Below are 16,425 nucleotides of genomic sequence, written 5' to 3'. Positions count from 1 at the left end.
ACAATACTATTGATAAAGGCTCCTGTCTTCCGAATGAACAAAATTTATTAAGCACTTACTGTGTGCCCGGTACTGCCCTAGGCACTGTGAATACACATATGAAGAAATAATCCTAGTTCACAAGAAGCTTACATTTCTGTTTTTTTAAAGTTATGAAATGAACAAATATCACATAAAATGATCACTTCTACATACAAATTAGAACAGAAAAAAGATGATTGTACATGAAGCCAAAAATCTCTATTACGAACAAATTACTTTTCCTTTTAAGTATATGATGAATTTCCACACGTATCTTTCAAAGCTGTCCTGCTTGTCTGTATTAACATGCTTATATTCTACTGAGGATGACAGCAACCACATCTTTCAGTATTTACAGAATAAATGTGAGAGTATAACTGCAAATGACTACAAAATGATTAAGAAGGAAGAGTACCAGTGGTGGGGAAGGGTTAGGAAAGGCCTTATGGATTTTCCCAAAAGTGAATCAGAGAAAAATTTTTGCAAAGTTTCATATCTTTGAAGAAAAATGCCAATGTGTCAGAAACATCAGCTTCCCCCTTGCAGCAAATGGGTGGATAAGAGGGTCCATGAGCCACTTGACTAAGGGGTACTATGCAGTCACTGAAATGGAAACATAACCCTGGAGTTATATCTGTTTCACACTGGGCACTTCCTCCAGTGAGGTTAGTGGGATGATGTTGGCCACTGGTCACTGTTATGATGGAGATTAAGCTTTTCTGAGTCGATCTTGCTTCAACTACCTTTTGACATTGGGACATAAACAGGGACATGGCTTACTCTGGATAAGCAGTATCTAGAAGTAGTAGCAGTGGCAGTTAGTGTAGGCATTCAATGACTCATTTCTGCTTCTCCAAGGAAAGATTGAAGCTAGTGACCATAGGATTTCATATCAGGTGGGAAAGGGATCTCATCTAAGCTCTTCATTTAGTAGAAGGGTAAACAAGATCAGAAAGGGGGAGGGACCTCCCCAATCCTGTCTTCCTTTGACTTTCTTTTCCAGTTTTATATTCTCTTCCAAATGGATGCATGCATCATGACTATCTTCTGGGCTATGTTCTATTTCTCTCCCACTCTTTATATCTGAAAAAAAATCCTATCTCCCATGTAACCTGCAAATGGTCATCCATCCACTGCTTGAAGACCTTGATGGAGGGGAATCCCCTACCTTAAGCAGTGAGATCCTCCTTTGGACAACTACAAGTATTAAGCATTTTTTCTTGACATCAAGCCTAAATTTATTCCTTTGCAGCTTGCACCGTTTGTCTGGTTCTGCCCTCAGAAGCCAGATTACTTAAGTGTTGCCTTTTCTGTATATCAACCCTTCACATACTTGAAGATAGCTGTTGATCTCCCCACTCTTCAAGCCTTCTCTTTTCCAGAGTAAATAACCTAAGTTCATTCAACCAATAGAATCTGTACTGAAGGTCCTTCACATATCAGTTGTTCTCATCTGGATGCTACTTCACTTATTAATACTTGGCCCAAACTATGGTGTCCATGTCTGAGTGCATTGTATCAGATATGGTGGTTCCAGGGCAGAGCATAGTGAGATTATCACCTCCTTCCTCCTGGAAGCTAGACTTCTTCTAATGGAGTCTGAAAGTGGTCTAGCATTTTTGGTTGCTACGTTACACTATTGATTATGCTTAAGTTTGCAGTTCATCAACCCCTGCCTATGTTTTCCAAACAAGCTGCTATCTTGCTCTACTTCACCTGTCTTGCACTTGCAAAAACATGGGAGTCCAGGGGGGCAGAGACAAGATGGCAGAGTAAAAGCAGCGACTTCCTTGAGCTCTCCCCCAAACCCCTCCAAATACCTGTAAAAATGGCTCTAAACAAATTCTAGAGCAGCAGAACCCAGAAAAAGACAAAGCGAAACAAATTTCCAGCCCCAGACAACCTTGCATGGTTGATTAGAAAGGTCTATCATACTGGGCTGGGAGAGGAATGCAGTTCAGTGTAGGCGTGCATGCAAAACAGGCCTCAGCAAACCTGGAGCAGGCCTTAGAGGACTGAATCAAGGGCAACTGTGGTGGTTTCCAGACTTCTCAACCCACAAATGTGAAAGACAGCTTAGAAGGTCAGTAGGAAAAGTCTGTGACTGTGGTGAGAGAGAAGCTTGGTCCCACCCCTAGTCCAGGCACAGCCCCAGGGCAGTGGCTGCTTCTGGAGCTCTCAGCCCACAGAATGAGGGTGGATTGAGTGGCTGATCAGAGGGGTATTGCGGGGATCTTGTTGCTGGTTCAGGATTCTCTTGCTTTGCCTGTGCTTGGATCTAGGTTACAGCTCTGGGTGGCAGTTCTGGGGTGAGGAGAAGTGCCTGCGTGGTGGAGCTTGTGGTGGCAGTGAAGAGAGAATCCTCCTCACAGTTCTAAGGCAGAAAAGAGTGCTTGTGGTCACTCACAGACTAGAGCACAGGCCAGGAAAGGAGTAAACACCTTGCCCTTGATCATACTACCTTGGAAGAACTGAAAATTTACAGGTCCACAGAAATATCTCTGAAAACAGTTGCACAAAACCCCCGAAGCTTGGGACACTATATTCTCCACACTGGAAGCAGACACTGCATCTTAACAAAGAGTTATAACTCAAATAATTGGTGACCAAATCACAAAAAAAGTCAGACCACAGAAAACATAGGGGTGAATCTATTCAAAGACAAGGAGATGGGAGATGGAACGTCATGTGTGAGGGACAGCCAGGAGGTCCATTTCACCTGCACTGAAGAGAGTGGCGGCTAGATACCACAGTGGAGAAAGTCTTGGGCCTAAAGTCAGGAAGACCTGAGTTCAAATCTATCCTCAGACACTCCCTGGCTATGTGACCCTGGGTAAGCTCTATTTGCTTCAGTTTTCTCAATGATAAAATGAGGATAACGATAGCTACCTTCCAGAGTTGTTGTGAGAACCAAGAGATAATATTTGTAAAATACACTTGGCATGTGGCTCTTAGTGAATACTTTTTTTCTACTCTTAGGAAAGAAACTCAGAGCCATGCTGTGCAGGGCTTCAGAGGCTAAATAGAGGAATTTGTGTTTGATCATAGTAGCAATAAGGAACCACTGAAACTTGTTGAACAAGGGAGGGACGTAGTCATAACTGTGCTTTGGAAATGCAACATCCTTTGGCGGTTGTGTGGATGATAGAGTGGACCAAGGAGAGACCTGAAATGCCAAAACCAATTAGGAGGCTATTACAATACTCCATGCAAACAACAGGTGAGGTCCTGAATTAGAATGGCAGTTGTGTGAGTGGAGAGGAGGGAATGGATGCCAGAGACGTTGTGGAGATAGACTTGACAGTACATGGCAACTGATTGCATGTGGAAGTAAGGTGTGGAGACAGAATGAAAACTTGAGAATGGTTTGAAAGTTGTTAACCTGGACCATTGGGCATATGGTGATGCCCTTGATAGAAATAGAAACGTTCAAAAGAGGGGCTATTTTACTGGTGGCAAATGCGTTCTGTTTTGGATGTGTTGAATTCAAAATGCCAATGGGACCTTTACTTGGAACTGTGTAATAGGCTTCTGGGACTATAGCTTAGGAGAGAGATGAGGGTGAGATTATATCTATATCTATACCTGTAGACATAGGTACAGATATATAGGTATATTTGTTGTTGTTCAGTTGTTTCAGTCATGTCCAATTCTTCATGACCCCATTTGGGATTTTCTTGGTGAAGATACTAAAGTGGTTTGCCATTCATTCTCTACCTTATTTAACAGATGAGGAAAGTGAGGCGAACAGAGTTAAGTGACTTGCCCAGGGTCATATATCTAGTAGGCATCTGAGGCCAGATTTGAACTCAAGAAGATGAGTATTCCTGATTTCAGGTCCTGCTATCTACTGTGCCACCTAGCTGCCCATATTGTTAAATAGATATAGATAAATAGATAGATAGATACATAGATAGGATGATCTATCTATATATAATGAGTTAGTTACTTTCATAGAAATGATTATTAAAGCCCCAGGAGCTGATGAGGTAAACAAAAGAGAGAATGCAGAGAAAGAAAGAACAAGACTAAGTACAGAGCTCTTGAGTATATGCACGGGTAAAGGGCATAACACAGATGAGATTCTAACAAAAAAAAGATATTGAGAAGGAACAGCCAGACTGGTAGGGGGAAAACCAGGATTGAGCTGTGCCATGAAACCAAAGTATCTAGAGAGTATTCTAGAGAGAGGTCAGGAGGGCAAGAATTTGGAAAATTTAGAAAAGAACATGGAAATCTTTGAATGCTGCCATTTTATCAGTTCAGAATCTGTCTAATGGTGACAGAGTCTAGTCCACATCTCTCCATTTGAATAGCATGAGAGAATTTATCAGATGCTTTCCAAAAGCCTAGACAACTGCATGTACAAAATTCTTCTGATCCACCCATTTAGTATTAGTCAGAAAAAATATGGAAACACTTTTAGCCTAGTATAATTTATTCTTGACAAAGCGATGCTCGATCTTTGTAATCATGACTCTTCAGTCTAACCATATCTTTGATGGCACATTTTGAATTTTGCTAATAATCAGTGTTGAGCTTGCTAGCCTATAGTTTGGAGACTGTTTATTTCCATTGTTTTGAAAATTGGGACAACATTCGCTGCTCTCCAGTCCAACTGCTTCTCTCTTCTGTCACTCAAATATCCCTGACAGTGGTTCATCAATCATATCTGCCAGCCAGTACTTTCAGCACCTGAGGATGTAGTTCATCTGAGCCAGGCAACATGACTTCATGAATGGGCACGAGGTGCTCTCTTTTTAGCTCCTTAGTTATTTTGCTTACTAGTAGGGCATCAACTCCTGCTAAGCCATTTTTGTTTGGCCATTTTTATTGCAAAAGTCACTCTTCTTGGCAGAGAAAAACTCACCATAATCAGAATTAGAATTCAGTCCTCTGTCTCCTCTGAATTATCATCCCATTCCTTGTGAACAATATGGTCCCATATGTTCTTTAATCCTCCTCTTTCCCCTAATATAGTTTTTTAAAAAATCACTTCTTGACTTTGAATTCCTCCTTATCCTCAGGTTATTTGCTGTGTTAATTCTTCTGACAATCTTTTTATACGATTGTGACACATTCTTAGATTTATGCTGTGTTACCTGTCCATTCTTCCATTTTCCATACCTATTGTTTTATTCATTTATTTTTTTAGTGAGGCAATTGGGGGTTAAGTGACTTGCCCAGAGTCACAAAGTGAGGAAGTATTATGTGTCTGAGGCCAGATTTGAACTCAGGTCCTCCTGACTCCAGGGCAGGTGCTCTATCCACTGCACCACCTAGGTGCCCCCATATTGATTTTTTTTTAAAACTGGATCTCACCATCTCTCAGGCTGAGAGCTAAGTGGTCATTTACAATCCTAATCCCACTGGGTATCTGTGCAGAAATTTTGACCAGATCAATTTCTGATATGGGCCATTTTGTCTTGCCTTAGGTAGCCTGACAGCCTTTGTTCTTGGAGTGGGGCAGGGTTCACCATATTGATGCCTGACTTAGTGTAGACACCTGATTGGTTTAGGGCCCTGCAGCTCAGAACTTCCAGCTAAAGTGATCGACCAGCTTTAGCCCCCCCCCCCCGAAAGGATCATTAGTGTGCGTCATCATGACTGGTTGTGCCTATCTATCTTTTTTAAGTCTTGTTGGCAAACTGTCTTGTAGCCACATCAGTCTTTTTAGACAGATTTTCTTCCCCTTGTTCCCTTCCCAAATTGTCTCCTCTCACATGTTTGGAATTTTACTCTTAGTGATACATACACATACATACATAAACACGTGCATACACACACATACATGTATATATGCATATATACATATACATATTAAGTGTAATAAGTATATATGTGATAAATATGAGTGATAACACGTATACTTAGAAGTTAACTACAAGATAGTTTAGGAGGCAGGGCATTGGCAGTCGGGATCAGGAAAGGCTTCATACAGGATGGTGCTTTATCTGGGTCTTAAAGGAAGAGAGGGTCTCTCTGAGGTGAGCATTAGGAGGAAGTATATTCCAGGCCTGGGAGACAGTCAGTGAAAAGGCATGTATATGAGACAGGGTTTGAAGAACAAAATAAAGCCAGTCTGGCTCAGTCACATAGTGCTGGTGGGGGCGTAATATCCAATGAAGATGGAAAGATAGGTTGGGGGCAGTTTGGAAAGGAGCTTTAAAAGCGAAATAGAGAGAGTCATGCATTTTATCCTAGAGGCAATAGGAAGTCACTGGAATAGGTTGAAGAGTGGAGTCATGTGGTCAGATTTATGCTCAAGAAAATTGATTTTGGTAACAGTGAGTAGAATAGATTGGAGTGGTGAAAGGCTTGTCACAGGGAGACCAATTATGTGGCTGTTGCAGTAACTTAGACCAGAGGTGATGAGCACCTGAAATTTGGTGGTTGGTGTAAGTGGGGAGAAGGGATCAGATTCAAGAGATTCTGTGGAGTTCAGAAATAGCATTATTTGGCAGCTATCAGTTATGTGTGGTGAGGGAAGAATGAGGAGTAAAGGACCACGCCAAGACTATTAACCTTGGACATTGGAATGGTGGTACCTTCAGCACAACAGACACAACCATTTTAATAAAGAGTAGGAAACAGGATTATATGTGAAACTATGAACTTCCATCAACTATGTGTTTCTTTAAAATATATGTATTAAATTTCATAAGATCATAACAAAACTTCTCTGCTTGTCTGTTTCCTTCTGAATATTCTTCTGTTCTCTTCTGTGCATTTTTTTAAATTATGTTTTCTTTCTTTTCTCCTTTTTTTAGAATCACCCTCATTACTTACCAATTTTCTCCCTCCCTTATAGAATTCCTCCTTTGTAACATAAATATTGTTAAGCAAGCAAATCTGCCAGTTGTCCATGTCTGCAAATATATGTTACATTCTTTACTTTTACTCTATCATCCCTCTGCCTAGAAGAGGGGGTACATGCTTCATCAGCTGCCTTCTGGAGTTATAATTGGTCACTACATTGATCAAAGGAAATAAGTATTTCAGAGCTATTTTCCTTTACAATTTTATAATCATTGTGAAGTGCTCCGGTTCTATTTACTTCACTCTGTACCAGTTCTTAGAAGTCTTCCCCTTCTGAATCCACCCCTTTGCCATTTCAAATGGAGCAATAATATTCCATTACATTTATGTGTCATTTCTGATCAACAATTCTCCAGGCAATAGGCCCCTACTTTATTTCCAGGTTTTTTTTTTGCTATAATTAATAAAAGACTCTGCTATAAGTACTTTTCTGCATTTGAGTCCTTTCCCTCTGACTTTGTCCCCTTTGGAATATATACCTAGGAGATGCTGTGCTTGTCAAAGGGAATGGATAGTTTAATGACTTTTGGGGTATAGTTTCAAATTACTATCCAGGATTGGATCAGTTTACCACGACACTAAGAGTGTCCCCCAACAGCACCTGTAATAATTGCCATTATCTTTTGTCATCTTTGCCAATCTGATAGGATGAGGGAGTTGCTTTCGTTTGCATCTCTCATTAATTTCATATAGCTGTTGAAAGCTTGATTTTTTTTCTTTCGAAAAGAGGCTGTTCGTATTCTTTGACCACTCATATCTTGGATCTGGCTTTCTTCTCCTCTATCTCAAAAGTGAGTGATAAATTTCCCCTACTACCATCATTTCCACCCTAACAACCAGCTCCTTCTTGTTAGTGAGGATCAACTCCAGAATAGAATTTCCTCTTTTTATTTCATCTACTTGTTGAAGGAGGAAATGATCATTAAGGCAAGTCAAGAAGTGATCAGCCACTCTGTTTTTGGCAGAGAGAATGCACTCCAGCAGATATCAACATAATTGAAGTCCCTAGATCACTACAGTTATCATGCCTCTTTTCCAGGCTTGTGATATGTTTTCCAAACTCCTCATTTATTTCATTTCTGTCCATCTATTTCTTTTTTTCCCCTTGCAAACATTTGCTTCTATCTTTCTGAAAAATGAGGGGGTGGCGCTAGGTAATGCTTTTCCTTCCAACTCCCAAACCTGAGATTTCCAATAGGTGCTGTAAGTATTGTGCTCCTCTTAAGGGAAAACATCTGTGGTGGCTTAGTCCTTCCATCACCTTATGGGGCACATCTGCAGTCTTTTCCTTTGCAACTAGGTATTGGCCTAGATCCAAATAACCCAATGCACCCAGAGTGAGCATGGGAGAGCTGGCCTTGAAGTTCAGAAGTGTGAGGGTCAAATCTTGCTTCTGATATTCAGTGGCATTGTGACACTAGGCATGAATGAATGAAAGGAAGAATGAATGAAAAGATTTCTAGAGACCTTATTTTGTGCCAAGCGCTGTGATAATCTTTGGAGATATAAATACTGATGCAAGACCATTCCTGCTCTCAAGGAGCATATAGTCTGGTAAGGGGAGGCAATGCACATAAGAGAGCTTCCACTGGGGAAGGATGGTTTTACTTGGGAGGTTATAGTCATGGTAAATGGAACCATATGATAGGCAATGGATACATTCTTTCCAGAAGTATTATTATTGTGTTGGGTACCTCTCTCCCTCTCATCCTCCAGGATTTCAATATTGACATTATTTCTGACCCCTCATTCTCACCCCAAATAAACAAGTAGTTGCCAAAATTTGTCATTTTTTCTCTGCAGTATCACTTATATCCATTCCCACCTCACTACTCACATGGCTACCACCTTAGTACCTCTCTTCTGGACAACTTCAAAGGCCTTCTAATTGGCCTTTCTGATTCCTCTCCAGTCCACCTTGCACACAGATGCCAAAGTGACTTTATTAAAGTCAGATCTGACCGTATCACTTCTCTACTCAATAAACTCCAGGGGATCCCTGTTATGTCTTAGAGGAAGCATAAATTGCTCTTTTTACCTATTAAAATCCTTTACAACCTGCTCCCTTTCTATCTTTCTAGCCCCCTCCACTCAGAATCTACTGAAGGAAAAAATGAAAATGGTCTCTAATTCTATGTGATTTTCTGCATGTTAATCAGTTTTAGCTTGCTTGTTCTGATTAAGATTGAAAGCAATACTATACTTGACTCTTTTGTGTTCCAGGTGCGTGGAAGTAAGGGCCAAGTCCTCTACGTTTGGATGCCAGCAACCCCCGCTTCTCTAACTGGCTGCGCTTTGTACATGAGGCGCCCAGTCCAGAGCAGAAGAACCTGGCCGCCATTCAGGTGAGCTCTTGGTAGCAGATATTTTGTTTGTAGTGAATTCACTTTTCTACCTGCTCAGAGGCAGGGATAGAGTTCTAAATGCAGGACTGCATTCAACCTAAGTCAGCAGTGTGTCATGGCAGCCAAAAGGACTAATGTGGGTGTGGGCTATGTAGACAGAAGCTGCAGCATTCAGAGCATGGGAAGTATTAGCCAATCTGTGCCCTACCATGAGCCCTTGGCTTTTCTCATTCATTGATTTATTGATTGATTCATCTATTCATTCATCCATCTGTTTATTCATTCAGTTTGTCAATTCCTGGGGCAGATTTTGAATCCACCCATCCTTATTCTAAGTTCAGAACACATGTATGATCAGAAAAATAGGTGGTACAGCATGAAGAGAGAGCAAAGGCTAACAAATGAACTGTCTGGCTATTGTCCTAGTATACTGAAATAGCACACTTGGAAATAGCCTTTAGCTCATAGGGTGAATTTTCTTTGAAGGATTTATTTAAGGACACAGACAAGAATTGCCTAAGATAAAAAGTCACTGGTGGATTGAGCTCTGTGCACATGGAGGGATGCCCAAAATCACTGAGATCACTATTACAATGAGTTATTCAAATATGGCATAGTGGAAAGTGTGTTGAATCTAGAATCTGCAAAGGGTTGGCCTTAGATTCCACCTTGGACAGTTACTAGAAAAAAATCACTTAGTCTCTCTGAACTTTAGTCTTCTAACCTGTAAAATGAGGATGATTAGATCACAGGGCCATAGAATTAGAACTGTTAGGGACCAAGATTTGGCAACTGATTGGCTATGTGGGTGAGGGAGAGTGAGGAGTTCAGTACTGTGCTAAGATTATGAACCTGAGACATTGGAAGGAAGGGGTAATTTAAAAACAATAAACACAGACATTTAAATATTTAAAAAAATTATGTGAAAGAGGATAGCATTTGAAATTATTATTAAGGTTAGTCTATTATATGTAGTCTAACCCCCTTATTTTACATATTGGTAAGAGAGAGAGAGAGAGAGACAGAGAGAGAGAATGAGAAAAGAGAAGAGGAGAGAAGAGAAGAGAAAGTAATTTGCTCTCAGTCACAAAAGTCATATAATGTATCAGAAGTAAAATTTGAACCTAGGCCCACTGCCCTTTCCTATATAATGGGAATAGTTTCTGTGCCAAAAAGCTCAGTTTTATTTCAAGACTCTAAATGACAATATATGCAAAGTGCTTTGAGCTTTGACCAGGTGAATGAATCAAAGTGTCAACTATCATTATTAGCAAAGGAAAGCCGACTGTAACTTGGGGAGGACAGTGGAAGTCTCTTTCTAGCATCCTTTGGGACTTCCAGTGAGGGAGGTTGGGAGATTTCCATCATTGGCTGTGTTTTCCAGAACATTCATTAATCCTCCTCTCCATTTTCACTGATCCAACTAATTTTTTCTTTTGCCTTATATGGCCATTGTTTTGAATTACATAGTTTCCCTTCATTTAAGGCTCCCTGAAGCAAAACTCTTCTCAAGAGAGTGGCAGTTCATGTGATAATTTTCACTTAGGGCAGTAATTAGAATATTTGCTTACAACATGGTGCTAACGCCAGTGAAAAGTTGCCATGAAAGGGTTGAGCATTTCTGGATCTGCTCACTGTCAGGCCTCCCTCATTGTCTTTTGGGCATTCACTTTTACAGTGGATTCTATTGCTCCTCCTTGAAATGATGATCTATGATGTTTTAGATCTTATGGTATTAGCCCCAGACTCCTGTGATGGAAGGTAGATAATCTGCAACCCCAAGAATGCTGCTTCATGGGGCTTGGTCCTCAAGGGGCTAAAGGAAATGATTCCCACTTCTGTAGCACTTTAAGGGTGGCTAGGGTCCCAGGTCTGGAGCTGGATGGAACCTCAGGAACAACTGAGGCTAGGGAAGTTGAAGTATCAGAGGCAACATTTGAATCCAGGTTCACTGACTCCACAGTCATCAACCTCGTGAGTTAGGTAAAGCAAAGATCATTATTCTTATTTTAGGTAAAGAAATAATGAAGTGATTGGACTGCGGTCCAAAGATAGCTGGGACTTAGATAGATCTGGGAGGGTATTAGGAAGGGCCCAAGTTGGCTGGCCTGCTGCCTGATAGTCTTTTTGCTACATGACACTGTCTATCTAGAGACACCAGGTGGTACAATGGATAGAGCATCAGGTTAGGTGTCAGGAAGATCTGAGTTCAAATCAGACCTAAGATAGTTGTGTGGTGCCTGGTCAAATCACTGTCTCTCAGTCTCCTCCTCTGTAAAATGGGCATCATAAGGTAGGCATCACCTATCCCCTAGTGTTGTTGTGAGAATCAAATGAGATAACCTTTGTAAACCATGTAGATCAATGCTTAGCACATAGTAGGTGCTTACTAAATGCTGGTTAACTTCCTTCTTCACCTAGGAGATCAGCCTTTACTTTTGCTTAATGAATGATTCCGGCAGTCAGGTGGGCTTGGAATCAGGTAGACTCATCCTCAGGAGTTCTAATCTGGCCTCAAATACTTACTAGTTGTATGACCCTGGGCAAGTCACTGAACCCTGTTTGCCTCAGTTTCCTCATCTATAAAATGAGCTGAAGAAGGAAATGGCAAACCACTGTAGTACCTCTTCCTAGGAAACCCCAAATAGGGTCACAAAGAGGTAGACACAAGTGAAACGGCTCAACGATACGTCTCCCTGCAAACTTTGTGCTCAGTCAGTCTGTAAAAAAAATAAATGCAGCTGGGTATTGTGGTGCTACGTGGGAGGCTGGGGCTGGAAGTGCTGGAACTTAAGGGTTTGGAACTAGAGTGGCCTAAGCTGATAGACTGTCTACACTAAGTCTAGCATGAATATGATGAGACCCTAGGAGGAGAGTGAGGCTCTGAATTAGGTCATCTAAGGAGGGTTGGAACTAGCCTTGTTTAGAGATAGAGCAGGTCAGAACTCCTGTACTAATCAGAATGGGACCAGGTCTAGAAGTAGCCTCTGCACTTTCATGCTGGGTGAGATAGGGAAACCCAGTCTCTTAAAAAATATAAAAAAAGAGGCCTAAAATGCCAGATCTTTTTTGAGACGTCAGAGTAGGCCTGAGCACACCTGGTCCAGTCTCTGCTCCCCTGTGACTAGTGATGGGAAGTGAAGCTGGCAGGGCCCATTTTTACTTTACTGCGCCAAGGTTTATGATGTCATTCCAAGGGCCAAATTGGGCCAGATCCCAGATAAACTGATGAAAAGGCTTTGTGAAAGCCTGTTTTTGCCATTTTAAGATCATGAATCCTAGATATGGAGTTGGAGGGGAGTGTGAGGCCACCTAGTCCAGCCCTCATTTTATTTATTTTTTCCTTCTTTAAAAATTTTGTTAATTTATTTTGATTTATCAACAATCACTTCCATATGCTTTTGAGTTTAAAATTTTTCTTCCCCTTCCTCCCCACCACCCTCCCCAAGGTGAAGCACAATCTCATATAGGCTATACATTTACATTCCTATTAAACATATGTTCACATTAGTGAAGTTGTAAGTAAAAATTAAAACCAATAGGAGGAACCATTAGAAAGAGAAAACAAAACACAACAGAAGAGGAAAAAAAAGTGATAGCATTCAACTTCCATAGTTCTTTCTTTGGATGTGGATAGCATTTTCCATTATGAGGCCTCCGGGGATGTCTGAGATCCTTGTATTGCTGAGAAGGGTTAAGTTTATCAATATTAGTGATCACACAACATGGCTGTTATTGTGTATAAAGTTCTCTTGGTTCTGCTCACTTCACTCAGCATCAGACCATACAGGTCTTTCCAGGTTTTTCTGAAGTCAGCCTGTTCATCATTTATCTTCCAGCACAATAGTATTCCATTACATTCATATACCACAACTTGCTCAGCCATTCACCAATTGATGGGCATCCTCTCAATTTCCAATTCTTTGCCACCACAAAAAAGAGCTGCTATGAATATTTTTGTACATGTGGGTCCTTTTCCCATTTGTATGATCTCTTTGGGATATAGCCCTAGAAGTACTATTGCTGGGTCAAAGGATATGCACATTTTTATAGCCCTTTGGGAATAGTTCCAAATTGTTCTCCAAAATGGTTGGATCATTTCACAACTCCACCAAGAATGCATTAGTGTTCCAATTTTCCCACATCTTCTCTGGCATTTATGATTTTCCTTGTTTTATCATGTTGGCCAATCTGATAAGTGTGATATGGTACCTCAGAGTTGTTTTGATTTGCATTTCTCTAATCAATAATGATTTAGAGCAGCTTTTCATATGACTATAGATGGCTTTAATTTCTTCATCTGAGAACTGTCTGTTCATATCCTTTGACCATTTATCAATTGGGGAATGGCTTGTAGTCTTACAAATTTGTCTTAATTCTCTATATATTTTAGAAAGGAGGCCCTTATTAGAGAGACTGGTTGTAAAAATTCTTTCCCAATTTTCTACCTTCCTTCTAATCTTAGTTGCATTGGCTTTGTTTGTGCAAAAACTTTTCAATTTAATGTAATCAAAATTATCTATTTTGCTTTTTGTAATGTTCTCTATCTCTTGTTTGGTCATGAATTCTTCTGTTCTGCATAGATCTTATAGGTAAACTAGTATTCCTTGTTCTCCCAGTTTGCTTATAGTATCAGCCTTTATATCTAAGTCCTGAACCCATTTTGACTTTATTTTGGTATATGGTGTGAGATTTGGGTCTATGCCTAGTTTCTGCCATACTCTTTTCCAGTTTTCCCAGCAGTTTTTTTCAAAAGTGGGTTCTTGTCCCAGAAGCTGGGGTCTTTGGGTTTATCAAATAATAGATTACTATAGTCATTGACTACTGTGTCTTGCATATTTAACCTATTCCACTGATCCACCTCTATTTCTTAGCCAGTACCAAGCAGTTTTGATGATTGCTGCTTTATAATACAATTTAAGATCTGGAATTGCTAGGCCACCTTCCCCTGCATTTCTTTTCATTAGTTCCTTTGATATTCTGGACCTTTTGTTTTTCCAAATGAATCTTGTTATTATTTTTTCTAACTCTATAAAATAATTTTTGGTAGTTTGATTGGTATGGCACTGAATAAGTAAATTAGCTTAGGTAGGATTGTCATTTTTATTATATTAGCTCGGCCTACCCATGAGCAACTGATGTTTTTCCAATTATTTAGATCTGATTTTATTTGTGTGAAAAGTGTTTTGTAATTGTGTTCATAGAGTTCCTGGGTTTGTTTCAGGAGGTAGCCTCCCAAGTATTTTATAATGTCTACAGTAAGTTTAAATGGGATTTCTCTTTCTATCTCTTGCTGTTGGGCTTTGTTGGTAATATATAGAAATGCTGATGATTTATGTGGGTTTATTTTATAGCCTGCAACTTTGCTAAAGTTGTTTATTATTTCAAGTAGTTTTTTACTTGATTCTCTAGGATTCTCTAAGTATATCATCATGTCATCTGCAAAGAGTGATAGCTTTGTTTCTTCTTTGCCTATTCTAATGCCTTCAATTTCTTTTTCTTCTCTTATTGCTAAAGCTAATTTCCAGTACAATATTGAATAACAGTGGTGATAATGGACATCCTTGTTTCACCCCATCTTATTGGAAATGCTTCTAGCCTGTCCCCATTACATATAATGCTTGCTGAAGGTTTTAGATAGATGCTATTTATTATTTTAAGGAAGACTCCATTTATACCTATGCTTTCTAGTGTTTTTAATAGGAATGGGTGTTTTTTTAAAAGCTTTTTCTGCATCTATTGAGATGATCATGTGGTTTCTGTTGGTTTTGTGTTGATATGCTCAATGATGCTGATAGTTTTCCTAATATTGAACCAACCCTGCATTCCTGGTATAAATCCTACCTGGTCATAGTGTATTATTCTTGTGATAAGTTGCTGCAATCTATTTGCTAGTATTTTGTTTAAAATTTTTGCATCTATATTCATTAGAGAAATTGGTCTATAATTTTCTTTCTCTATTTTGACTCTTCCTGGTTTAGGTATCAACACCATATTTGTATCATAAAAAGAATTTGGTAAGACTCCTTCTTCACCTATTTTCCCAAATAGTCTATATAGTATTGGAATTAATTGTTCTTTAAATGTTTGATAGAATTCGCATGTAAATCCATCTGGCCCTGGAGATTTTTTCCTAGGGAGTTCATCAATGGCTTGTTCAATTTCTTTTTCTGAGATGGGGTTATTTAAGTATTTTACTTCCTCTTCGTTAATCTGGGCAATTTATATTTTTGTAAATATGTATCCATTTCACTAAGATTGTCAAATTTGTTGGCATATAGTTGGGCAAAATAATTCCTAATTATTGTTTTAATTTCCTCTTCCTTGGTGGTAGCTTCACCCTTTTCATTCTTGATACTAGTAATTTGGTTTTCTTCTTTCTTTTTTTTAATTAAATTAACCAAAGGTTTATCTATTTTATTGTTTTTTCATAAAACCAGCTCTTAGTTTTATTTATTAGTTCAATAGTTTTCTTAATTTCAATTTTTTAATTTTTCCTTTGGTTTTCAATATTTCTAATTTGGTGTTTAGTTGAGGATTTTTAATTTGTTCTTTTTCTAGTTTTTTTAGTTGTATGCCCAATTCATTAATCTCCTCTTTTTCTATTTTATTTATGTAAGCATTTAGAGATATAAAACTTCCCCTAAGAACTGCTTTCGCTGCATCCCATAGGTTTTGGTATGTTGTCTCATTATTGTCATTCTCTTGAATGAAATTATTGATTGTTTCTATGATTTGTTGTTTGACCCAATCATTTTTTAGGATTAGATTATTTAGTTTCCAATTATTTTTTAGTCTATCTTTCCATGGCCCTTTATTACATATAATTTTTATTGCATCATGATCTGAAAAGGATGCATTTAATATTTCTGCCTTTCTGCATTGGATTGTGAGGTTTTTATGCCCTAGTACATGGTCAATTTTTGTGTATGTGCCATGTACTGCAGAAAAAAGTATATTCCTTTCTATCCCCATTCAGTTTTCTCCAGAGGTCTATCATACCTAACTTTTCTAATGTTCTATTCACCTCCTTAACTTCTTTCTTGTTTATTTTGTGGTTAGACTTATCTAGTGCAGAGGGGGAGGTTCAGGTCCCCCACTAGTATAGTTTTGCTGTCTATTTCTTCCTGTAACTCCCTGAACTTCTCCTCTAAGAATTTGGATGCTATACCATTTGGTGCATATATGTTTAGTAATGATATTACTTCATTGTCTATGGTGCCTTTTAGCAGGATGTAGT

The 16,425-nt window shown here is 39.3% G+C and overlaps 1 protein-coding gene across 1 annotated transcript in view; it reads left to right on the top strand.

Moving 5' to 3' along the window:
* PRDM5 (PR/SET domain 5) overlaps positions 1-16,425 on the top strand; it is a 181,208-nt gene that overhangs the window by 44,095 nt on the left and 120,688 nt on the right. The window contains 2 exon segments of the mRNA XM_021008339.2: positions 9,064-9,091; positions 9,094-9,185. Of these exon segments, the coding sequence (XP_020863998.1) occupies positions 9,064-9,091; positions 9,094-9,185 (120 nt within the window).

This window comes from Phascolarctos cinereus, unplaced genomic scaffold, assembly GCF_003287225.1.
Source record: "Phascolarctos cinereus isolate Bilbo 61053 unplaced genomic scaffold, phaCin_HiC Scaffold_9;HRSCAF=440, whole genome shotgun sequence".
NCBI classification, from domain to species: Eukaryota; Metazoa; Chordata; class Mammalia; order Diprotodontia; family Phascolarctidae; genus Phascolarctos; species Phascolarctos cinereus.
This window is presented reverse-complemented; position numbering and strand designations above follow the sequence as displayed.